General features: G+C 41.2%; 1 protein-coding gene across 1 annotated transcript in view; it reads right to left on the minus strand.

The window, feature by feature from the left end:
* FAM117B (family with sequence similarity 117 member B) overlaps window positions 1–17,498 on the minus strand; it is a 28,781-nt gene extending 11,283 nt beyond the window's left edge. The window contains exons 1-4 of the mRNA XM_068196180.1: window positions 16,758–17,498; window positions 9,705–9,853; window positions 5,127–5,219; window positions 4,499–4,612 (exon numbers count right to left, since the gene is read on the minus strand). Of these exons, the coding sequence (XP_068052281.1) occupies window positions 4,499–4,612; window positions 5,127–5,219; window positions 9,705–9,853; window positions 16,758–17,298 (897 nt within the window). The 5' untranslated portion in view covers window positions 17,299–17,498. The remainder of the gene's footprint in view (window positions 1–4,498; window positions 4,613–5,126; window positions 5,220–9,704; window positions 9,854–16,757) is intronic.
* Window positions 17,499–26,565: the final 9,067 nt, after the last annotated feature.

Raw genomic sequence — 26,565 nt, forward strand, 5'->3', positions numbered from 1 at the left:
TATCTGGTCTTCAAAGTGTATTTTTGTGAGGGGGTTTTATTTTAATTTTCCCTTTAAGTAACAAGACTACACAGACAGACACCGAAGCATTTTAATTTCCTGTGTACATTCTCAAAAACCACACAAAGCTTGTCTGGCAGAAAATCTACCTGAGAAAAATTAATGTAAACAAGATATTTAAGAACAGATCATAATGGAGACTTCTTGTCACAATCACAAATCTCTACAGCAGCAGAACTCATGAATTATATCGGTTCTGCTTTCCTGAAACATTAGGTTAGTCATAAAAAACCCAAAAATCAAACATCTTAAAAGACTTGTACAAGAACTACAAAAGCTTCTGTTCAGGAAATGCTCATCACTCCGTTTCTGTCAACCAAAATGAAAATTCTCATAGTGGCTCAAACTTATAAAGAGTTCCTAAAGTCTTGCCTGAAGATGAAAAAAAAAACCACTGGAGAAGAGCACAAAAAAGTCTGAGGAAGCAAACCTGCTATTTCTGCTCCAAGCAAGGCCCTGGATCAACAATCCAGTAAACTAATACAGCTTGATATTCAGTCACAATACAGAATATCAGCACAAATTCAGGCACTAAAGGGTGTTTATGTGCCCAGTTATTCAATATACACATTCTTAGGACAAACTGAGCTTGTTAGAACACAAGTAGAACACAAGTACGCTTTCAGATTTCAGCAGCCATTAAAAAGTGATTGCCTACCACAGAAATTCTTAAGTACTATTTGAAGAGCCCAAAGTAGATTCAGTAGAGTTCAATATATTTCAGTACAGCATGTTTCACTTCCAAGAAAAATAATATTCTGTACCTGACTGAGGATGATTTCTTAGCCCAGGCTGCGAGAGGGTGGCAAAGGAATCAGTATTGTGACATGGGTGGAACAATCAGCCTCAAAACAAGAAACTTTTTATTAAAAATACTGCCTTCACAGAGGTCTGCATGGACATGTAGGCATAGGCTACCAACTTTTGACTACTCATCTGAATACCTGGGAATGCTCACAACGAGGCAAGGTGCCAACCACAGGATAATAATTACTGTGCTCACACAGTAATGCATTGGCAGAGTTTTCAGTTCTGAAACTTACAGGTTCGGCATAAACTCACGAGGTAGGAAAAAGGGGTGATGACAAATCTAAATTGTTCACAGGCATTTCAGGAAAAACACTCTAAGCTCTTCCACTTTTTCACAAGTAACAAATCTTTTAACAGAATCCCAGCACTTGTGATACTTTTACATCAAGTCACCTCTAGGCTGAATGTATAATTCTACTCTAAAAATGAAATGTTCCACCTAGCAAGGTGATAAGAGTGACACCAAAAAAACCCAAGCCCCCAACACTATGAACTGCATGCAGCTGATCTTAGTATCAATCAATTGGTCAGACACTAGGTACACAGGGTTCCTAGGCAAATAAAAGGAGCAGGGGCCTTGATGGTTCAGAGTGCCAAGTAAAAATGTAGTATCAGCCAAGTGCACTGAGGAAAAAACCATTATGCTGGAAAAAAAACAATCCATTTATTCTTCCATCTGGTTTCAGTTCTGGCCTCAATTCTAGTTTCTCCCTTATACCAACACTGAGAACATAAAAAGGTCCCATTGCTTTGACTCCTGTTCACAGATTTAGTGCCACACAATTAACTCAAAATGTTCTCAGAAGCATCCTGAGATCACCTGAGTAGGCCATGACCTTTTTGCAAACTACTCTTCCAGTTAAAGAGAGACAGAAAGGAACATTTCTGGCACAATGAAAAAAACCACACAAACAAAAAACCAATCATTTGTTCTGAAGAAAACAAATTATAGTCCACACCAAGGACTTGATCAAGGTCCTCCCCAACTACTTCCTGAGTGATGAGCAGAGGCTCAGGAACAGCTAACAAGCTTATTCTATAGAGATTGTGTGGAATTCTTTCTTCACACAAAAATCATATTAGAAAGAAGCACAAATAAACAACCAATTAGAAGCTTAGCTGGCAAGAAGCACAAAAAATTTTGCTGTAATTCAAGAATTGTGGTAAAATTTAAGTAGGGAAGAAAAGAAGAAATAAGGGAAGAGGAAATAAATCCACTAAAAATTCTTCTTTTGACTAGAAGAGTATTCCATTTTCCAAATGGAGTATTTCCATTTTCTCTGTGAAGGAACTACTGACACAATTTCCTAACACTTTTTCTCACCTTGTCAAGAATCCAACTCTTTGAGCTCAGAAATCTTTACATGACCCCTTAGAGTTAACGAACACAAAAGTTTCCTTCAAGCTAGGAATGTGAAAGAAATTTCTAAATATTCTAATTACTAAATTCTGGTTTCCACACAGTCCTTCCCACAAATCCTGAAGGAACAGAGCTGCTGCCAGAAATTCTAGTTTAGCAGTTCTCAAAAAAAGAATGAGAAAACACAGGAACTTTGCTCTTGATGACTACAGTTACAGATTTTCACTCTGAGTTAAAAAACAGCTGCTAAATGCCATTAATCTAAACTCTTCACTTACTCTTTGACTCCTTCTTTAACTTCTTCCCTTCGCAAGTAGTTTGACACAGCTGGCACAAAATTCACCAAGAAAAGCAATGTTTTGTTTTGTAACACAGTACTGGAAAAGCTGCTTTGCTTCAATTCATATTTTATAGTTTGTTTCACAAGCCCAAAAAATAATTATCCATTGCATAATATTTTATTCACGTACTTTAAAATCTGGCAGAATGTAAAGACATCCATACCAGAAACAAAATAATAAAACTATTATGATTTTTAAAAAGTTACATACATAATTTGGGGAGGTATTTTTCAGAATAGCAGCATTGTTGCTCATTTTTGAAATTAAAACTCACTAAGATCATCTGTGCTAAAGTGGCAATACCTTAGCATTCAGAAACCCACAGGTTTGTAGAATGCTAAGCAAACCTGTTAAAATGCATGTAATTCTCCAGTGTACTAAAGAGCCTACATCAAAACTTCTTTAGTATACTTTTTGGTTGAAATTGTCCTCAAGTTCTACAAATTCAGATAAAACACTTTAATTAAGTATGCTGATCTGTCTTTTGGTTTGCTTTTTTTAACCAAAGTTTGACACATTTTGTATGTTGATTTTCATGAACTTTCTCAAAACCCCCTAGAAAGGAATTGGGTCAATTGTCTTTCTTCATTCATAATTTTGGACTGCTCTGACTTGAGCAGTCACTACAATCAGCAGCACAGTGCACTGCACCCACACTTCAGTAATTCCTAAACTTCTATGTCAAAAAATGTAATTCTAAAAAAAATTCCTAAATATTTCCAGTAGCAGAGAATTTAAACTACCGACAAACTGAATTCAAGAGGCACGCAAATCCTGAAAAGTCATGACTCCTAACTAAATGTCCTACAGCAGGGATAAGAAGTTCGGGTCTGAGACGAAAGTGCTCATGACTTTTATACAAAGTAGGAGTTAAGAAGAACAGAGTAGAAAAAATTCAAAACACTATTTTCGTATTTTCATTCTTGAAGTAGAACACATACACTCAGACACCTGACTTTGAAAGAAAGAATAGCCAAGGCTATTTGTGAGGGATTTATTCTTTTTGTAACTGTTAAAAAAAATGCGTGCATCAAAAGTACATTCATGAGATATCAGTAGGGAGAGAAAAAGTTTTCCTTCTGAAAAAAAAAAAATCACCAAACTTTTCTATTGGTTTTCTTAAAGTTACTCAAAAACACACTTGAAAAAGGATCTGGGTTTTTGAAAGCCTATAATTTTTTTACACCTGCTATCAATTAAGCTAAAAATATTACACCTGTGTCAACCTGACCTCATTAGAAGCCTTGAAATAAAACTGAAACTGCACAAACGTGGTGGCCTAACCCTCACAGTTTTTGTAGAAGGGATTATTACTTTAAGTCTCCAGGCATGATAAATGGGGGAAAAAAAAGATAAAAATCTTAAAAAGGCTGAATGGAGTTATGAAGTGTGTAAACAAATAAATAAGCTCATGGAGCAGCCTTTTGTCAGGTAAGTTCTTTAAATCTCGTCACAGTATTAGGTGAGTGTTTGGCAAGACAACAAAATGTGCTCAGAAAAGCTACCTTTTATTTGAGTGTACAGTTTTACCAGCAGTTTGCTCCATGCCATACTCTATGTGCAAAGTCATAATTGTCACAGCAACATGTAATGAAGATGGTCTGTAGTTTTAGATTAAACTTATCTGTCATCTTGTCGTGGAACCTGCAGAATGCACTTTAAAAACCTTGCTTTAAGGATGAATTTAACCACCTGAAATTATTTGAAAGTGGGAGTTCAAAGCCAGCTCACCCAAGTAACAAAAAGGTCTGGACCCTCATTCACTCAAGCCAAAAAAAAGAGCTCTATTTCATAGAATTCACCTATAGCTACAACATATGTAGCAGTCTGTGGTATTTCTAAGTTCCCACTAAGACAAATCACAACCTTGAAAGGACCTAAAAGTAGTATGAGCTACCCAATACAGCCAAAAAGCACACAGCCTTACCTGACTGTGGTTAATGGCAGCATGGTTGCCATGAAAAGGGGACTGTCTTTCTTTGTCCCGATGATGCCTGCTGCTGTGTTTGCTTCTCTGCAGCTGTTGACGCAATTTTGCAATCTAACAAAGGAAAAATTCACATCAGATTTCAACAGGTGTATTCAAGTACACAGTTAATTTCATTCATTTATTCCATCACTTAGTTAAAATTATTTACTACCATAACATTCATAATTACTGCCAGCACTAGATTATACTCAGGTGCTTGCAGACATAGTATGCTAGCTACCAGTTCAGCTGATGCTCAGAAGACATCTCTAGAGGTTTAATGAAAGAATTTGAAATACATAAAAATTGAAAGTAGTGAGGTCATTGCTGTTATTTCCCTCTTTAATAAAAAATGTCACTTGAATTTAACATTTTCTTTCCCCCATATATTCAGATTAAAAATATTAATTGACCTGCATTTTTATATTAAATCAATAGCAAATGAAAAGCAATTTCATAATTTTTACCAAGCCCAGCATCTGTATAATTAAACAAAGTAGTAAAATACTCCTGCCTTCCTGAAGCATCATGGTATCAGTGCATACCAAAAAAACATTTAATATGAAATTCTCAAGTAATTTCTGACCTCCTTGAGTTGTTCATTGCTGCCCCATGATGATGAACGTTTGTGTGAGCTTCTCTTCTTTTCTAAATATTCTTCAGCCCAGGCACTTTCTGTCTGTAGGAAGAAGATTACAGGACTAATTAAAAAAGGTAATTGCTACTTTCTGGCAGAATATTTTGAGACAAATTAGAAAAGAGAACATTTAAGATATGGTAGATTCAGAACTGAAAGTGAACAGTAACCAACTAAAAGCCTTTCTGACAGATAAAGTATGAAAAAGCAGAGTGAAAAGACTATATAAATAAAAAACCTCAAACCCACAACTTTCAGACCTAGTGTAATATAGGGATGTGCTAGTTTCCCTTCCAAATGAGTGAGCATAAGGCAGTACTCTCAGCCAGATGTACCACAGGCTGCTACAGAGCTCTGAAGAACCACTGTGAGGGTGCTGAACTGAGGGGAGCTGGTGTATTTCATTTCCTGCACAGATGCTGACCTTGTTATTTTTGAAGCATTAGCAAGCGTGGCTTGGTGTAAGCGCTGTGAAAGCCTGCACCAGCACAGCTTCAAAATCACATTCTTGCTCTCAAGAATGAGAAAAAGGAAAGCAAAGCATATAAGCACCACTAGAACTACTGCAAAGCAGGGAATAAATTTATTAATGCCTCAAAGGGACTCCAGGTTCACAGTTGTACCAGGCCAAGCAGAAAGCAGCACAGATAATACTAAGCTGATTTCACGGAACCAACAGAGCCGTTAGTGTTTAATAAAAAAATTTCACAAACATATTTTGGTGAAGGAGTTTTGAGAAATGCAAAGTATCATTAAGACACACTGTATTTCACTCAAGAAAATGTACAGACAAGCCTGTGACAATACTGCATGCTTTATGGGCAGCTTGTATTCCCACACAGGCACCTCCAGGAATGTCTTCAAACACAGTGAACTGTAAAGGCTCTAAGAAGACAGACAGTAGCATCTATCAGGAATCTCTGAGCAGTCACAGGAGGTAAGCGGAAGAATCTAATGAACCAAGGGGAAGAATTTCTTGAAAGTATTTTACAGACTGAAAGAGACAGCAAATTCCTTGAAATTCACTCTTGCCACCATGCAGTTCTGAGCGCACAGTGGTGATCTAGCTAACCTCATTTTCTGGATATCGCACTTTTTCCTATACAGAAAACGTTGATTGCCTCAAAGTCTTTACATCTACAGTGTGCCATGGTTGTACTTACAAGAGAGACTAACAGCTTGCAGAAGCCACATGCTGATCTTTCTTACCCCTCTCTTACAAGCTGCACTTGTATCACAGAAACTCAAGTCTTTTGTGGTATTAATCCCTATTTTGCAGGGAATATGGAGGCTTAACTCCAAATATACAGGTTGCAACCCCATCAGTTTTAGTTGCAGACACAAGTTTCATATAAATGAAACCTTCATTATCAGTACTTTTTAATCTTCATCATTCCAAATCAAAAATTAACTAGGACAAATCTGAATAATAAAGTTAATATGGTTGCTTTGTAATTCCTATTTCATAGCAAAATCAGAATCCATTGCAATCTGTTTTTCTAGAAAAGCACTCATTGATCTTTATCATAAAATAGAATAATTGATAACCCCCATTCCCAAGTACCAATCTTTGTCTAGTCAATTCTCAAATGTCAGTCAGGGGTATCATCCTATCCTCTAGCTCCTGGAACAGTACGCTTTAACTACTAATTGTAGCTTCCCAACTCAGCACAGCCATTACACTTGCCTACAGGAGAATAATTAACACTCTAATTAGTCTTTGCCTTTAATTTATATTCAAGACTTTTGACTCAAGATTCAAGAATTATTTAATAAATTAATATCTGATTAATTTTAAAGCATTAAAGGTGCTTTAATGCTCATCCTCAAACAAATAGTTAGAAATCTTTTCCGATTCAACTATAGGAAACTTTTACATCAAAACAGAAATGCAATACTATTTTATCAAGTCTTCTTCTATTTATTCCCCAAATTTTGATTATAATATTTATAATCCAGAAATAGACCGAATAACCAATAGGTAAAGTAAGATTTATATTTCTCTGGTTTCTTAAAGTACTACTAGTTGCTTATTAGTTGTTACCATGCACAACATCCTCCCCACTTTCTAGAATTACAAAGAAATTAGTTTAAGGCTGTATTTATTACAGACAGTAGAATGCTTCAGAAACAAAAGAAGTCTTAAGAGGCAAAAGCTTTCCAGTTAAAATGAATTATTTAAGAATTAAAAAAATACAAAGCAATTGTCTCATTTTAACTTGTAAGACAAACATGTTTCATTCAAAGCAAAAAAGATGATATTAACACCTGTTTTATGAGCACTTAAGTGCAGGTATGAATTCTAGCCAGACCCTTGGATGCTCAATAATATACCTATTAATCATCCAACAAATACTCTTCACATACATAATCCAGTCTAGTTTTATAGACAGGTTTCATCAAAATACTCAGTTGCAGGAGGAGTCTGACAGAGAGACAGTCTCTGCATCACCTGGGGTCTCTTACACAGCTCCCAGCTATAACTCATGGGCATCTCTAAAAAGGCCTGCAAGCTGCAGTGTGCCACTAATTGCTGTCTCTTCCCAGTCTGCTTCCTGAATGACTCTACTCCCTGTGCCTTAATTCCACACAATCAAGATGCTCTGCTTACTCAACTTGAAAATCTTTTATAACTTTGCAAATTCAATTCCTGTTCTCTAAAGGCTTGGAATTAGAACACATACATTTCTTGTCAGACTTTGTGAAATCTGAAGTTAAACACACTGGAACTAGAGTATCTCACCGGTGAAACTTCATCCAAATACATATTTTCAGAAAAGCTGAACAGTACAAATGGGCAGACTTTATTATCTTGGGAAACTAATAATTGTAAGTCACATTTTAAACTTGTCCCTAGCTCCAGTGGCTGCTCTCAGGCCCACTGGAAGATTAAAAGCAGTAATACCTCATCAGTGTCAAATCAACATCAGCTTTGGACATACAGATGTATGTCTATAGCCCTAAGTTTTCTACTGGTTTGATAAATTTTAAATTAGGAAGTGCAAACAGATCATTCTAATTCTCTCAGAAATACACTACCATAAATCACCACTAAATGTACTCATTCTGCAGAAATATCTAGTGTCCTTTGCAGTCTTCCCATTAACCTTTCAAATATATTTCCTCTACAAAAGCCCCACTACCACATCAGTTAGATGTGTCAGAATTGGAAGAAAAAGCCAAAAGCAAAACACAAGCCAAAAAGGATGATATCTGGCAAATCCAGATTATAAAAGCCCAACCATGATTCAGATTATACCTAAACTAACCTGAAAGAGAGCAACTGAACATAGCAAATACTTTGGCAGCAGTAGAGAAATACAATTATTTTGTAAAAGTATTATTCCAAGGAATCAAATATGAAAATAAATTTTTAGGACACCCATACGGGTTTAGTTCTGCCCTTTAATGATGCCTTTTAATAGTAGGCACAAACAGCCACTCATATCACATACCTTCTTCATCCTCCTCCTCATACTTCAATTTGCTTACTTTTTTTACCCTGTCTTCTAACCATTTTTCTAATTTGTTTTCCTGCACAGAAAACTTGTTCCTCAAGTCCTTTTTCCTTCACCAGCTCCTAATTCCACCTTATCCACACGAGTGTATTTCCCTACAAAACACCTTCCTTCTCTACTGACCTGCTCTTTGAATTGTAGTCCTTCCCACAAAAGGCTGTGGGTCTCAAAAAGGCCCCACAGTAACACTGCAGACCTCATCTGCTCAACATCCTACACGTTCTTGCACACTGAAAAGTATGCAGACACGTTTTTTCTACTGTTACCAAACCTAACAGAGGTTCAAACACAAGGATGTCCCATATGCTATGAGGTCCTCTTCCAACTGCATTCTGCTTATGTTCTTTGGAATTAGTGGAGACTTCTTGTTGAAACCATGTTCCAGGAATAGGGATTTCATTCAATTGTTTGTTGGTTCCATTTTTACAGGTGGCACAGGACTCTTTAGAGCTTGTGACATTTGGTTAGGCAGGTGATGTTTATTAGCAAATCATGTATTTTTTTAATACTTTCCAGGTGAGCTAGATTTAAACACCATTCATGGTACAACGAGGCAGTTCTTCAATGCATATAATTCTATACTTGGTGCACAAAGCCCAAGTGAACATTACGGCTTTTACAAACAGAGGATGAAGAGCTGGAGACAGACATACATATAAGGATACCTCACTAAGTTCTCTGTATAAATCTAAAGTAAACAGTACTTAATTCCAGTGCTATCTAGTGTACTGCACCCTGTAAGAACAATAAGAATACAGATGCACAATGCACTAGTGTTTTCCTGAGGCAAAAAGGAAGTAGAACACCTAAAAGATACTACAGTTCTCAGCCTTTACTTAAAGAATGCAAATAATTCACACATGCAATAGCAAAGGTAAGATTCCTGCAATTTGAAAGTGAATAGCAACTTGTGAGCAAGAAAGCTGAAGTGAATGTTTTCAAGAGAGAAGCTTCTTACATTTAAATTCTGTCTTCACACTTAAATGCTCCAAAGAAAAAAAAAAACTACCTGTGTGGCTTTGTCTCTCATACAGGGAGCGGCTTGTCCGTGATTATCCCTAGGCCACTGTCCAGCAAGGTATGGAGCAGCAAGTGTATCCAGTGAAGAGGTGCGGCGAACAACACTGGAAGGGCTTGATGAAGGTGGTCTTGATTTGTCTGTTAGAGCAAGAACATTTGATTACAAAGAAATCATGGGAGAGAGCTTATCCATTTTAATAGTCTACAAGAAATCATATCAAATTTTAACTATGTTATTAAGTACACAACAAGATACTTTTAATATGGAAATTAAGTTTGCTTTTCCAGGTTCTACTGTGTTTGAATAAGCTTGAAATCTGTTTTTATGGTTTCCTTAAAAACATTCTTATGTCACAAATGTTGCATTAGTGTTTATGCACCACTATTTACTCCTTTAGAAGTCTAACAGTCATTTGTCTCTTAAATTATGAAAGTGTAGAAGAAGTAAAAATAGCTATGTTCACACATAATTAAAGGTTAATGAAGAAAAACTTGAACATTTTCAGTTTAATGCTGAGCTTACAGTTCATCCCACTAGTCCTTCCCCTACTTTACTTCAAGGGTCTCTATAAACCTGCATGTTTTAATCACCCAGCACATAACATATGGCATAACCCTTAGTTTCAGAAGTCAACTTTGATAAGGTAATGATTTACATTTTACAAGCTAATTGAGACATCTCCTCCCTTTACATGCTACTTGGTAACTATATTCATATTTGCCTGGTGCTGTATCTTCTGCAACACCTCATTTGTAGTGTATATACTGGCATCCTATTTCAGAACAATTCATACACTAAGAGGAATCCTTACTAAAAAAGGTTAGATATAACAACCACTGGAACTAATATGAGAAGGAAGACTACTATTAAAAATAAAAATTTTTATCTATCCCATCTGTCAATGATGTCTTAAGTAAAGTGGCAGTAGACTACACCACAAGCTATGAAGAATAAACACTGAAGAAAGTTTCCTCAAAACAGTAACTGAGGTTGGTAAATTTAAGAGATTGATGAGCAGTGAAGACCCAGGGTTTAGATCTACATATGTGCTCATGCATTTTGAGAAAAATGCAAATCCTGATATTACCATGATCTAACTTACTATTATCTCATCTACTCCCCACAAAAAGAATTTCAATTTTATTTGAAAGAATTGTGCATAAATGTTACCTATAATGAATAGAAAGCCCTAAAATACACAGCTACAACACAGCAAGCATGATTCAAAAATCAGATGGAAGCTTTATAAAAGGGCACTGGAAAAACTCAGTCATCTGTCCTCTCTCACTGTGCCTTAGGATTAATTCTGCACTAAAAGTATTTGTATTACACATAAACTCATTTACAGGCAAAGAAAATTGTGCCTGATTAGTGTCTGAGTGCTAGTCAGAAAATAAAACCACTGACACCGAAAGTCCAAAATTCAATTTCTAAGTTGTTGCAATCTACTAAAAATACATATGATAAATACTAATAAAACCTGTTAGGTATAGATTTCAGTGGAGCGGACAGAACCTAAGTCTAGTGACATTCTACACTAAATAGCCTCATGCAAATTTAATAGAGATGTGCACACCAAAAATGTGGGAAATATTTCAAATCAACTATAAGGAAACAATTATTGACACTATAATCAGCGACGCTCACACAAAGCAGTCAGGAAACCTCATCTGCTTTATTATTTCTACAAGTACCAGCAATGATACAACCTTACTACTGAGCTTATAGCAGATGTGCTCTCATGGTGTAGCAGCAAACACGTTTTGGAGTTAGCATTTAAGACTCGTGTATCAAAGAAATTCTCTGACTACCACTACCATCACACAGCACACTGAAGGGTCTGTTTGTATCAGATGATTTCAAAACTATTCCCTTTGTGTGTACTATAGGACAATGTGGCATGCTAACACAACGTGCCATTCCTTAAAAATTACACTGGCTTCCAAAGTTAAATCAAACATGTTATTTGTCTTAGAATTAGCTGCAATATCTATCCTCCCAGTTTTTCTTCTCAGTTATTATTCTTCCTCTTCAATAAGCTTCTCTCTTCTTACCAAGGGGAAACAGAAAGGATGTGAAAAAAAAAAATATAAATCAGGAAGTGTACGTAGTCAGCCACATCATCTGCAAAAGCCACTGCAGCAGACAGCTTCAAAACTGGAAAAGCAGAATCTATTACTCTCTCCTCTCTGCCACAAACAAAACAAAACAAAAAGCAACTGGAAGACTATTTTGCTGAACAGAGAGAATAAGAACTGAAGAGCCTGTTTACTATTTAAGTTCAAGGGAAGCTGCTCATTTCAAGGCACAAAGCCTGTAAATATTCTCTTTTCCTCTGATTAAAAAACCCATTTAAGAAATTCTGTTTTCAAATTATTTATATTTAGATAGGGGAATGATGTTTGGATATGTTTTTACTTTTCCACCTTCACAACCTGTCTTTATACAAATTTGCAAAGTCTACTACACAATTCTTACTGTTTCAAAACATTTCAATGGGAACATATACAATGTTTTCATTGCACTTTCCCCTACAATACTTGAAGCAAGTGTTCAGCTGCTATTTTTCCTTGATGTGACCTACATAACAAGAGATCTGCCTCTACAGAGATAACAGTTACAACAGCTGTGGCTGATGAAAAACAATGGAGCTGTTTCATCAAATAGACGCTTCTTAAATATTAGATCTCTTTTAATTGGCCTGATTACCTCTCTAAACCAGTATATATATTGTGATAAATATCAACCCTCCTATCTATCCACCACTAGTATAGATTTATTTAGAAATTAAAGTCTTTCTGCAATCTGGTCTCAAGCAAAGCAAATTAATAGAACAAAACCAAAGCAAACATACACAGCACAAATCAATGAAGTCCATAATGTGGGGAAATAACAAGCAAGTTGCCAGGTCTTCACCAGTCACTGCTGTACAGGTGCCCAACAGAAGTTGCTGCAGGTGTGCTGGTATCACACACACCACCTCTTGCAGAGTAAAGGCACCTCCAAAGGCAGCATAAGTTCAGGTACTGTACCAGAGGGACTGAAGAGCAAAATTGAACAAATATGGTTGTTTACCAATAACTAACTGAAAGGTATGAAAGAAACCAAAGAAACATTGTCTAACACATACTGGGAGAAAACAAGCAGCAGAAAAGCCCAGGTTGCCACCAAACTCACAAAATTTCCTGACAGTTCCACTTGAGGCTTTTTTTATACAAGTGGGCTATCCAAAGTAGTGAGAAGGGTGAGACCCAACTAGCTCCTCTGGCATCAAGGCACACAGCTGATCTTTTTGTTTGGTTTTGGTCAGGCTTTTCCCCAGAAGGGACATTCATGGGACCTCTCCATACACAGCTGGCACAGTCACCTTTTCCAAAACTGCACCTGATGTCTGGGGCCTCACCTACTTTTCATGTTTCATTAAAAGAACTGAACAGACTCAGTGCACTAAGAACAGACACACCATCCAAATGTGTGCACTCCCTTCGGAAGATAATCTCGCCTATCGTCCTCCATTAATTTAAAGAGAACTATTCACTAGTGATTCAAAATTGTTCCACTGTAGAAGAATGACAGAATTAGTGGTGTTTTACAAAACCAAACCTCAGAAAGCCCAAGATCTTCAAGCTACTTAACTCTAATAAATGAAAATATTTTAATCCCAATAAGTGCACTTCCCTAAAGTGCTTGCCACAAGAAATGTACAGTATGATGCTGCAAAAAAGAATTAACTTTCTTTACACCCACCATTTGTCAAACAGCTTTGGTAAGCAAAGCAGGAATGTAATGGTACACAAAGTCTTCTCTCCTATCTTACAGTGATATCTTTCCAAACTACTGCAAAACCTTGGTCATTAAGGTTGACAGGTCTGCAGCCATTATTGTGTCACTCACCAGATTATTAAAATAAATAAATTCTATGGTGAAATTTCAGAGTGTAATGGAATCCAATTTCTTCCTCCCTACCTCCAAGGAAAGGTTCACATCTGACTTTTTTAAGACTTCATATAATATATTCATAATTTCCATATACACAGAAGTAGGCTTTAATATTACCCTTCCATAGACAAAACAATTAACTTTTCCTCCAAATAAAATGAACAATTTTTTCTCCTTAATTTTCAGAATTAGTTTAGACGTCCAATACAGTCAACTGGAATATACCAGAAAGTCCCGCACCCAGTAAAGAACTCTCTCACTACCTCAAGGCACCTGAAAGTAAACAACTGCTATGGCTCTGGTCTTGACCTTGTTTACTCAGCCTGGTACACTGCAACATTCATGCAGCTGAGCAGTTCAACTCCTCTAAGATGTATTTCATATAAGAACACAAATAACAAGACCCCATTAGATCATGACTCGGTGAATAAATCGAGGCAAAACCAGTGAAGACAGAGAAATGTGTACACTGTAGCCCATGTCACAACAGTGTACTAGTAGGTCAAAACAATGGCCTCTAACAGGAGGTTTGCAGACACCTGAAGAGGCATATGGGAAAACTGAACCAAAACTGAAGATTGCAGGACAGACACTGCAGTGAAAATGCAGAGAAATGAGGCCTCACAAGTGATGGGAAGGCCAAACACATTAACAGGTAATTGGAAGCTGAATTCTGGGAAAGAAGTGCTAGAGACTGCAGAAAGGCAGAGTAAAAGATGAAAAACAGGTAGTAGCAAGGAGGGAGGGAGAGAAGTGGCAAGAAAAGCATGGAAAACTAGAAGTTGTATGACAGAATCTTCCATTTGTAATTATCCCATAGTCAACAGAAAATTCAGTTGAGTATTTCCAACATTTAATTGCAATTCAGATCAGAAAACAAGGGCTAAAAAACCGTCCAAAAACCACGCCCAAAACCCACAAAAGTCACATTTGTAAATTCACAAGTTAGGGTTCTCAAGTGTAAAGCAGGTTCATGAAAACTAAATTCAAAACTATTCAACTGTTTCCCAGGAAAGAAAATCTGAAAAATATGAAACTGAGTCTGAAGTTTACAACTTATATTTAGATACAACTTAAACTTAGATACAACCAGTATCTAAGCTCAGAAAAAGCTATCATTTGTCTAACCTCAAGGTTCATTTTTATCTCAAGAAATACGCCTGCAGCTGTAGGAATGAACAAAAGCCATCATTAACTGAAAGCAAGAAAACAGAAAAACCCAAGTTACTCTGCAGCAGATTCTCACCAATACCCTCAAGTGTCCTGTGTGTCTGCACAACCATTGCTTCATTAGTATAAAAAAGTTCCACCTCCATGTTCTCAGCTAACACTGTTCACTCATTTAGATGAAGAAAAAACCTGAAGTTAACTCAGTCTCTGTCAAGCACCAGACTACACAATACAAATGTTAAGCAATATGAAAGAGGTTTAGCTTGCATTTGGGGCCAGTACAAGTACTGCTCAGGAACTGGAACATGTGGAAGCAATTAAATGGACACCACACTCCTGTTTTCACACATCTTGTAAAAAGCTAGTGGAGTTTTCTTAACACAGCAGAGTGATCAAATGACTTGTTTCCTTATATATATGTTAATTCTTCAAAGCAGTAAAGAGGCCAGCATGGTTTCAGCAGGCTTCTCCACAGTGACTAAAAGACAGTGCAATTCTTCCACCCTAAGTGGCCTGACACGTGCCTTTACAAACAGGTTTTGAACCTGGACCTCATGGCTAACCACGCTCTTCCTCATTCTCCAGGCCAGCAGATTGCACCTTAGGCAAGAGTTTCATGAAGTTCACAGGAAGAAGACAGAATTTTATGATATGTAAAAAGTCTTTCAGATTACTGATTAACAGGATTCTCAAATGAAGAATACCCACATTCCTCGATCCAAAGCCTTTAATATAATACAGCCTTAATAAAACCCTCATTAGTCTTACCTGGAAAGTGGAAAATCTAACTCAGAACCTTATCAGTCCTCTCTTAACACTAGCAGACTAGGAGGCACAGTCATCTTGTACCAACTGGTTATGACTGTCTCACTTGGCAGTACCACACCTCAAAAGCTAGGACAGGAAAAAAGAAAAAACCCTATGTGGTAGTCTGGTTACAATCATTATTTTAGAGAGGGGGAGGAGTATTAGGAGAAGCAGAAGTGTTAAAGGAGGGTTAGTCCTAGATTTCTACATGTACACTTCTGCATATTAGTCAGCTTTACTCTTTAGATTACCACAGGCAATTTCATGGAAATGAGTAGCTGCAAGCTTTGGTATCTTTAAAGTAACAGATTTGAGGACATGGACATAAAGCCTCAATGATGCATTTCTGAGTAAACTTTTAACCCGAAAATAAAAAGGACTTACATATGTCAGCCTGATGCCATATATTACTTATATTCAAGCATTCCCAGGAACATTTAATTATTCAAAAAGTTAAAATGTAGCTTGTTACGAAACATGTGCTATTGCCACGCTATTTTCTATCTTCACTGTAGTACAAGCTTGTCATCACTCAAGCACACACGTCCTTCTGCAGGGTTCATGTTGAAAGCAACTACTAAGAGGTACTGAATACTTTTGTTCTACACCTATGTGCCATACCTACAGCACTAGCTAGCTCTTTAATTACAAACTTAGGGACGCTGTTTGGATAACAACCACGTACACCATCTGGTACGAGGTGTGCAGAAAGGGTAAATGTGAAGGCTTCACAACAGCCCCCAAACACCAAATTCACCTTAAGTTTGTGTCCAAGCACCTTAAGTACATCCACCCTCCTGAATCCGAGGCAGTACTCGCGGTACTACAGAAGCGGTCACAACCCCCACATGGCACGCTTGGCTCTCTATTCCTCTTCTGAAAGCCAGGGCGCAACAGAGCAGCAACAAAAGCAACGAGCCCTTCCACGCACACACACCCGGCAAGCCCTGCCGCCGGCCAAAGAAGGGGCAGGGCGAGCACCAGCCCGGGCACAGCCCTGTCCCTACCTCTGCCCCGGGGCACGGCACGCTCGAAAGCACCGCCAGCCCCAGGCCTGCACCCCGCGCCTGGCCCGGCCGCCCGGGACGTGCCCTTCGCCGCTGGCCCGGACCCCCCGCCGCTCACCTTTGCAGACGGGGGAGCTGGGACTCTTCCTCTCTGGGGAGCTCCTGCCCGGCTCCGGCGACTGCCGCCGGTGGTGGTGCCGGACCCTGCCCTCCGGCAGCGGAGGCACCGGCGAGGAGCATGGCGAGGGCCCGCTGCCCGGCGGCGGCGGGGGCGGCGGCGGCAGGTGGTGGTGCCGCGGGGGGCTGCCCCGCGCCCCGCCGTGGCCACGCGTGGGGCTGCCCCGCGAAGAGGCGGCGCCGCCGCCGCCGCTGCTCCCCGCTCCCCCCGGCGGGGCCGTGGCGGGGCCTCCGCGCCCGCCGCTGCCGGGGGGCGCCGCGCGTGGGAGCCCCGCTCCCGGGCCGCCACCGCTCCTCGTGGGGCTGCCATGTTGCTGCTGCTGCTGCTGCTGCTTGAGCTGGAAGGGCACCGTGGCCCGCATGGGCTGGAGGCGGCTGCTCGCTCCCGCTGCTCCGCCGCCCGCCGCCGCCGCGCCGCCTCCTCCCGCCAGGGAGGTGGCGGGGGTCGGGGAGCCGCCGCGCCTCACGCGCTGGTGGGACATTGTCCGTCGGGAGCCGAGGCTCGCTGAAAGCGGCCTGAGGCGGGGAAGAGAGGGAAGGGTGCGAGGCGCGGGCCGCACCTCGTGGGGTCCGCCGCCTCAGGTGGCGGTGGTGGCCGCCACAACCCGGTTCCCGTCCCGGTCCCGTCCCCTCTGCGCCGCTGCGCCCGCAGCCTCCGTGCGCCTCATCAACAATAGTGCCCCGGCCGCGCGCCCCGCCCACCGCGCCCTCCCATTGGGCGCGGCGCCGCTCGGCTCGCGCAGCTACGGCGCGCCCATTGGCTGCGGGGCGCGCGCCTGAGTGGCCGAGCCCGCGCGGGGGGCGCGGGGCGGGGGCAGCGCTTAAAGAGCCGCGCGCGGGCGGGGCAGCCCCGGCGGGAGCGGGGCGCGCTCCCGGCTCCCCCTCACGGCGCGCCGGGGCCGCTCCCCCGCCTCTCGCTCCTGCTCTGAGGGACCATTATCCATGGTCCATCATTCCTAGCCTGAGGTGCTCTCCGGGAGGGCACGGGGCTCCACAGCGGCTTATCCAATTGCTTTGCCACCAGCTCGGTATTACCGATGATGGCACCAGAGACGTGGGCAATATCCGGGCAGACTTGACCCCCTTTTCCCTTAACTGCTGTGTTTACTCTCCTCCATTAGGTCGGATTAGTTGCATCTTCATTGTAATCTTTTAATATTTGTTAACTGCTGGTATCCTCTTAACCAAATTTATGCATCGGAGCAGTGAATGAGTGTATGGAATAGGCCCTAGTTCATGTGTTTGGTTATTTAGATGCAAGATAAACACAGGTTAGTACCCTCAACACGAGAAAGAATCCAACCTTTTTTCTGTCTTTATTGCAAATGCCTTCTGAGCTACCAGTACTTAGACAAATTCTTTTCAATAGTGCTCTACAAGTTGCACGTTGCAATTGAAAAGCACTGCTATGATACAAATGGTGTGACAACAATTTACATACTGGTCTCTGTTCATCTTGGTTGTGCTTGGGTTTCTTTTTTTCCTCTCTCCTTTGCTGTTTCTGATTGAAGCCCACTTCACTCAAAAATCCTTAATTCCCCTTTGAAGAGCTCCATCCTTGTGGCTGACAAGCTAAACGAACCTGAAAAGCAAGACTATGTGCACAGGCCCTTCTTAAGGATGCCTGGATACTGGCCTACCCAAAGCCTTTGAAGGGTAAAGCTGTTGTTAGAGTTGAGAGCTTTTTGTGAGGAATCAGACTGGCAAAAGAGAACAGGACATGTGCAGTGATGAGGTTGTTGTGAAGTAAGCTTTTGCATTCTGGATTAATTACATTTATTTTGAAAAGCATTATGCTCTCTCACATGTACTGTAAATGCTAGTAATATGGCCTGAAGGAGAGCTGCGTGGGTCAATCAAAACCTTCTGCAAAAGGCTGTGCCCAGTCTCAAGAATTACCTTGTGCTACCCCTGAAAGTGGCTGCTAAGGGAAGGCACCAGAAGCCCGGCAGATCACCATCAGCCCTATTCTATCCCTTCCTTCAACTGTGCAATTTACTTGTTACCTTGTAAATTACACACAGGTAATTTATTTTCCTGTAGCCAGCAGTAGCCTGAGCACTGCTGGTACAATGTGGTAAGGCATCAAAATCCCAGATAACCCATAATTAATATCTGGGAGACAGTGTTCTCACCGGGAATGGCTGAGAGGCAGAGAACATATAAGCATAAGCAGTGACAGTATAAGCTGTGTACTGCTGTCACTGGGGATGAAGGGATCTTGTAATTCCCTCAGTGACTCCATGTATATATTGAAAAAGAGAACCTCAGCTTTAAAGCTCTCCACGGGTAAACAAACACACAGGAGGTAGAAGACCAGCACCCAGCATGCCTGGAGAAATAGATGGAACCTGTCTGCTGCTTTGTCCTTCAGTAGTTTCTGTGACTCATCTGTGGGGCAACAGCAAAATAAATTTTTGAGAAGGGGAAGAAAAGAGAAAATAGTCCGAATCCTTCTGAAAGCCAGTTTTGCCATAACACAAGGTAAAGTCGAAAGACAAGGAGAACAAGTTTTTAGGAACTAAATGGCAAGATGACATCCACAGAACCCAAGGGATATGATCGACAAATAACAGCTATGTTTCACCTACTAGTAAAACACCACAGCTAGAGAACAGTCCTACCTGGAGCTGCTGGCAGAAAGCACCAGGGGAAATGTGGACTTTTCAGCTTCTCACCCAGTCCCACCAGCAAGGAAGCTGGGGGATACAAGAAGCTGGGGACACAGAGGCAGGACAGCTGACGCCAAGGGGCCAAAGGGATGTTCTGCACCACACAGCAGCAAGCTCAGCATGTGAATGAGGGGAAAGCTGGCTGGGGGCTGCTGCTCAGGGACTGGCTGGGCCACTGTACTCTGCATCACTTGCTTTCTGTATTCTTCTATTACTGTTATCTATATTATATCTATATATATCTAATATCTACTATATTATAGTAATATCTACGATATTATATTAATATCTATTATCATCATATGCCCTATTGAACTGTATCTCAACCCACAAATTTTACTTCCCCCCCCAGTTCACTTCCCCCACCCACTGGGAAAGAGCAAGTGAGAGAGCAGCTGTGTGGGGTTAACCTGTCAGCTGCCTGACAGGTTAAACCACAACAGCAGCCCAGAACAGTGCAGTTGTCCTGAAGAAAGTTAATTTATGCAGCATTTGTTTCACTGCTTTGCTGCAGTTTTCAGTCAAGAGCAGAAGATGCAGTTCTTCCCTCTGTGACAGCACCCACTCCCAGCACCTGTACAGTTGTGCAGCAGACTTTCATCCCAGTTTACACTCATCAGAAATATTGGGAAGCAGTATTTCCCAATACTTGTAAGCAGTGTGCCATAAAGGTACTTCTAAGGCACAAAATATTCAGCCTGCATTCTTATTCCTGTTACTGTTTTGAAGAGGCCAAAATGACAGGTACTGATTCATATTTATTTTCATGCTGCATGCTATGGAGCCAAGTCACGACTTTTGATTGCAGAAGATACCTGTTACAATTATAGATAGTAATTCCCACATTATTGTCACACTGCAGAGATGATACTGCTCCACAGAGTAGCTGTGAGAATATGAAGCAAAGCATTTATGTGTACTGCTCATCATCAGTTGTGTTGCTTTGCACACAGCAGACGTGAGAGCTCGACATGTAAAGTCATGTACTCTGACCTACTCAAACACCGTGTACTTCTTACGTTCATTTGTTTAAACTGTAACAAATGTGTTACAACAGGATCTTACTCCTACACCTTATGGAAATAATGGAAAGAGCTAAAGCAGGATTATGAACTTGAAAATAGCTTTGAAACTCATTTTCAATTACAAAATAACCCAAACCTTCAAAACAAAACCCCAGCTCCAAATAACTTGGATTCAGATCCCCCAGACTCTCCTTGCAATCCACACCTCTCAGGCTCTGGGTTTTTTCCAGCTGTCACCTTCCTTTCTGCCTGCACATTTTGCCAAATGCTGTCCAGGCCACCTCTGAGCAACGCCCCATATGAAACCATTTAATATGATTTCATGTGGAACCTTTAGGCTAGGTTTTCTTCAAATCCATGACACTCTAACTCTGGCCATAACACCTAATGTAATTGTGCCAACAGTGATCCAGAAAATAGGAATGAAACTCCTCATCACCACAGAGGCTGTGAGCCTTCTACCAGCAGCATGTGAATCTGCCTTTCAGTGACCACAGTCCCTTCAGTGACTCCAAATGCCCTGGAGTCATATGTGACCCCATGTACATAGGGCCCATCTCTGTGTGTCCAGCTCCTCTCTGCCTGGAATTTTTACCAACCCACTTGCCCTGGGAGCTCAGCAGATACTGCTGTGCTCACACACCAGGCTGAAGGGCCACCCCCGGAGGTGGTAAGCACTCCCACATCCCACTGGCTTGGAGGCCCTTGGCACCCATCCGGAGTCCTGCCAAATTGTGCTGCTCTGTACCAGTGCTGGGAGATGAAGCCTAGGTATGGCAGCCGGCCCCTTATGTGCAAGCTGTTGGCTCTTTCTTAAAATATGGTGTGTGGTAAATGCTGCAGATACAAACAAATCAATCCAAAGGCTGAAGCATATTGAATGCCCTCAAGAGCAGACTGATCAAACACACAGAGCTGCGTGAACAAATCTGGAACCTGCTGAAAGCAGGGATGTAAACAAGTCAGGGAACTGTTCAACTGCTAACACCAAATGAAAAGCAGAGAAACAAGGGTCAAAGAGGTTTAACTAAGCTGAGAGGCCCAAATCCCTAATACAGCTAATAAAACAGAATACTTAGGGAGTTTTCTGGTACTACAGACTGAAAAGGTGTGAGTAGTACTGCTCACTGCTCATAATAATATATATGAAAAATGTTCTGTTAAAATAATAGTCATAATAGTAAACCTCACAGAAAATGACTGTACTTCAAGCAGCTTCAAATATGCTATTGTCTTATTCCAAAATTAAATAAATGCAAAGCAGCACATGTAGAGGAGCAATTGACTGCCTGAAATTCTTTTTTTTTAACCTACAGTTAATGTAAGCAATATTGAAGGTTGAAAGACTAAAGATTCTGGGAATCTAATCTAAACATTGGATTATGCCTCAGGATATTTCATTGCATTTCACATCTCTCTCCTGCAGAGTGAGTTTGTTTTGCTTGTTTATGTGGGTGTTGAACATCAACTGGAGAAAAAGACATTTTAAAAAATAGGACAAATATAATAGAATTTGCTTCACACAAAACCTGTAAGAGCCTAGTTAATATCTCAGAATATCTGTGGGGATTTGAGAAGGCAAACAGATTGAAATAAGGTATTAAGATTAAAACAATAAAAAACAACAGATGGGACCTTGGACATAAATCAAACTCCATGCAATAAGAAAAATGCAAAATGCACTTCTGTCACATTCTGTAAGGTACAATCTTTAAGAAAAGTTGTCACATAATAACATTCAGAGGCTTCAGTGCCTCATTGGCATTAAGATAACACATTCTGGACAAAGAAACTCAGTTCTCAATGCAACACTTACATGCGGGCTTGGGAGATGTTCCCACTGCACATTCCTGGCACACGTAATTACCTGGGAGAAGCACGAGGTTAATTTCTTTAGAAGCCAGTGCCAAGCTCACCTACATGTGACATGTTTCTCCATGCATACAGATCTCTTTTCTGAGCATGTATTAAAAGTCAGCAGCAACACTAAGCAATAACCCTGTGGTGAGTGTCCAGCTGCTGAAGGAGCAACTGGAGTCTCACTTTCTTCAGTGATGGGACCTGAAACTGTTCTCGGATGGGAATGAGGGAAGAGAATGAGCAGCAGGAAAAGCATGTTGTCCACCACATTCCAGAATCTTTTTTTCAGTAATGCTGAGAGAACTGGCCTGGTTCATTTAAACAAGAGACAGTATAATCTCCCCCAGGTATCCTACAAGATGCTGAATGATAATTTGCACATGATTCCTCCCATTTAATAATAAAACTTTCCTCCCTTTTAGGAAGCAAGGAATTTTTTTTTTAATCTTTCAAAAACTTAGCATTTTTAGCTCATATTTACAGAGCTTGCAAATATAATAGATTTGTTTATATTTGTGTTGTGTTTAAAAATGTAAAGCATTTCTGCATTTCTAGTCTCATGTTAGAAGAACATGTGCAAATTACAGAAGGAAATTCTTCATTTACAAACATTAAACACTGATTGCTCTGGCAAGGCATCAGCAGCACAATTTCTGTACTGTGAGGACAATGGAATTGCACACTATGAAATATTTGTTTCAAATGTTGACACTAGAAATTAATTTGATAAGAGACAATGTTTCAATACTGTAGGTTTTATGACCATGTAGGATGATAAACATCCTGTGTAAGTGATGAATAGGCATGTAACTACAGACACTTAAGAGAGCAGAGAAGAGAGTTCACTCTTTCTGATTCAGGCCTAAAATCTTCTTTTGCTCCTACTTGTTCATATAACATTTAGAAAAGGTAAAGAGTTGGTGGAAAGCATGTTGGCATGGTTTATTCATGCACTGAGAGGCAGTGACAAAATGATTTTTCTTCTCTCTCCACAGACATATACTAGCTGTGTAGTTGAACTAATTAACTTGAGCAGAGTGTGTGATGAAGCATGAGCATGTGATTCTCCAATTTGGGAAAACACTTACTGGGAAAGAATGGATCAAGCAGAGTTCTGAATCTTCCCTTGCACTCAGCCACGTGAGACAGGGGAGCTTTTAACTTGTTTGGTCACATCTGAACTAGACATCAATTTGTCTCTGTGGTACCATCCTGTTCCCATGCACTGCACCTCCCATTCAGTCTGAGTGTCTCCAGGAGAGCCAGAGAGCCATCACTGAGAGAGAGGTTGTCATCTTGGAGAGGAAGAAAGCAAAGGTGGGCAAAGCCCCAACTCTGCTGCTGCTCACGGCCAAGTGCTCAGACAAGGTGTCAGGCTGCTTCTGCTCAGCAGGAGCAGGCAGACATCTCCAGCAGTTGTGGCTGGCATGGTTAAGCTGGTGCTTCATCATGGCGAGCCTGCAGGGCTCTCTTCTCCTTGAGGCCCACCCCGAGCTGCGTGCTGGGCTGTCCCACCTCCCCCAAGGAGGGCACCTGCCTCATGGCTGCACACTGAGCAAGAGCTCAGCCTGCAAGAGCTGTTCTCAGCTCCGCCATACGCCAGCATGGAGCCACAGCTCTTCCAGCTGGCATCCCACCAGTGGCTCATCCTGAAACAACTCTGCCCTTCCTCCTGCTTCCCTCCCCCACTTCCCCAGCAGAGTCCAGTTCCTCTGCCTGCCTCCTGCACCTCAACCCAGGACAGAGGAAGGATTCCCGAGGCTGTTGGTTTGCCACAGGAGAACCTGTGAGCCCTTCCTGTGGCTGGCTGCTGAGCTGGGGTTAACACAGTGCCCAGATCAAGTCTTATTGATACTGCTGCTTGCTTCTGCCTGGCTGCAAATACTTCTCCTGTCACTCTCAGTTCACAGCTTATGTAAATGGATGTGAACTTCTGCTTGTCTGTGCCTTAAAAGCACATTTCCATCCCTCATGATCACAGGGTGAAGCTCAAACACATGATTTAGTTGCATTCTGGTTTTCCAGAAACAAACAATAAATAAAGTTAGCCTGCTTAATTGTGATTTTAAGCCAGTCACTTCTAAGGCCTGACTCAGAATTGTTATTGGTCCTGCAAGAAAATTCTTGGAATGGCAAAAGAAATACAGGTTCCCAATAATGTCTTTCCACCTCAGCAGAGATCAATCCTGCAGGAAATTCTCTGGTCACCATACACGTGTTGGCTGCACCACTACAGCTGATGTGTGTATCAGCAATGCCTACCTCCTGGGCTAGTCAGACCTATACCCTGCTACAGTGAGTTGTGCCAGATCTGATTTTTTATCCAATCCAGAGACCTGGAGGTGCTGGAAGTTACTCTTTACAACGTATCTGCAGGGATCAATTATTACCTTTCCAATAAGAGGAAAGAGGGAGGGAGAGAAAGGGAAGGAGATGGAGAAAAAAGGTGTCATTTCAATTTTACAGCAGACTGGCAAAATACCAGTCACTGCAAAGCACACAGACTGTCAGGAACAAAACCAGGAACAGAGCACAAGCCAGTCTTGCTCCCCATGCACACAGTCCCTTGTGCACAAAAGTACCTTAAGAAAACTGTATTTCTAGTCATTCTGATTAGGAAATCTGATAGCTTGTGGCATGAACTTCTCCCAGACAAAGGCTGCAATAGGTGACAGGGGAAAGCAAACAGGCCTGTACTTTTCCTAAGAGCTGCTTGCAGGCCTGTTGCGCTAAGTGGCACGGGTAAAACGAGCTGCACAACCTCTGTACCCTCCTTATCACAACGCCCTACACTATCCTTTCCTGTTAGCACTTGGCAGCAACAACAAAGAGATTGGGCCAAAGACAAATGCTGAGTTCTGCAGTGTTGCTGGTGCCTGAAACAAGTCTCCCTAGCCTCCCTTCATGCTTTCTCCTTCCTCAAATCCACCTCATGTACTTGAGGTGCTGCCCACTGGCTTTTGTCCATTATCAGCCCAAGCCACCTGCCTGCTCTCTTCTGACTGTATGTCCTTGTTCTCAAAAGGACTTGATGGACCGTGATAGCGGGTGCTGGAAAGCTCCTGTCCTGTGAATTGAAATGCACCTGGATCAGTTGTTTCCAATATTTCTCAATATTTGCATCCTTAACATCTTTCCAGTGCTCATGTGAGCCCTGTCTAGAAATGCCATTTGCTCAGACACTGCATAGTAAATACAGACTTGCTTTTCTTAATCACCTCCCACAGACCAGCTGTCCTCAGGCAGCCTCATTTGTGTCTTTGTAAAAGAGGCATCAGTGATCCCCAAAGCATGACTTCAGCTCAGACCACCATTTGTGGATTTCTCACAGATTTTCCCCGTGGTACTGAGAGCTGAAAGAAGATCCCCTGACATAAAAGCAGAATACCCAAGTGTGCCATTTAAATTCCAGGAATCAAAACATTTCAACTCTTCCCTGGATGGAGAATGACAATGTTTCATGAAACATGAAAAGCTGAATTTATACAAATATTTTGGTATAGCTGAGTTTTCCTGCCTGTGGAAAATTAACCTCCTTATTCAATAGAATGTGTTTTGGGTCATGGCAGCGAGCAGATGTGTATAATCTCCCGCACGTGGAGAATTTCCATATCAGAATTAGCAAGAAGTAAATAGGGAAAAAAACCCTGAATGGAAACAAATGGAAGACTGACATGGCTGTGTTCCACAAAGTACGTTCTGCAGCTGCATCACTGCTCTGGAACAAAAGGGAATATAATTATTGTTGTTTTACTTTCAATTCCCATTAGCAAAGCAAAAGCAAATAAAAGTGGTTATTTCTGCAGGGGAGAGCTGCCAGAGGTGACTGTATGAGGTCACACAGGGAAATCATGAAGAGACTTTCTTAAGTCTGAGTAGCTCACGCACCAAAGAAAAACCTATCAGTAAAATTCACTATTCACACTCTGTTCCTGCAGGGCTGAGTCAGGCTTCTCAGATGGCCTGAGGATAAGGCTCAGCCACACCTGCTGGGGTAGGGCAGGAATTGGCTGCTCTTACTGTCAGCCAAGCCAAAAGTGAGAATTGCTTTTGGGGACACAGCTACTTTTGTCATACTGGCCTCCATTCCCAGTGTGCTTCCAGGGAAAGCAAGGCCTGCCATGGTCTCTTCTTGTAGCCAAAGGTTTCTAAGTTCACTTGTGGGGCTGACATGATTTGCCATACAGGCAGA

This window comes from Anomalospiza imberbis, chromosome 7 (assembly GCF_031753505.1).
Source record: "Anomalospiza imberbis isolate Cuckoo-Finch-1a 21T00152 chromosome 7, ASM3175350v1, whole genome shotgun sequence".
NCBI lineage: Eukaryota > Metazoa > Chordata > Aves > Passeriformes > Viduidae > Anomalospiza > Anomalospiza imberbis.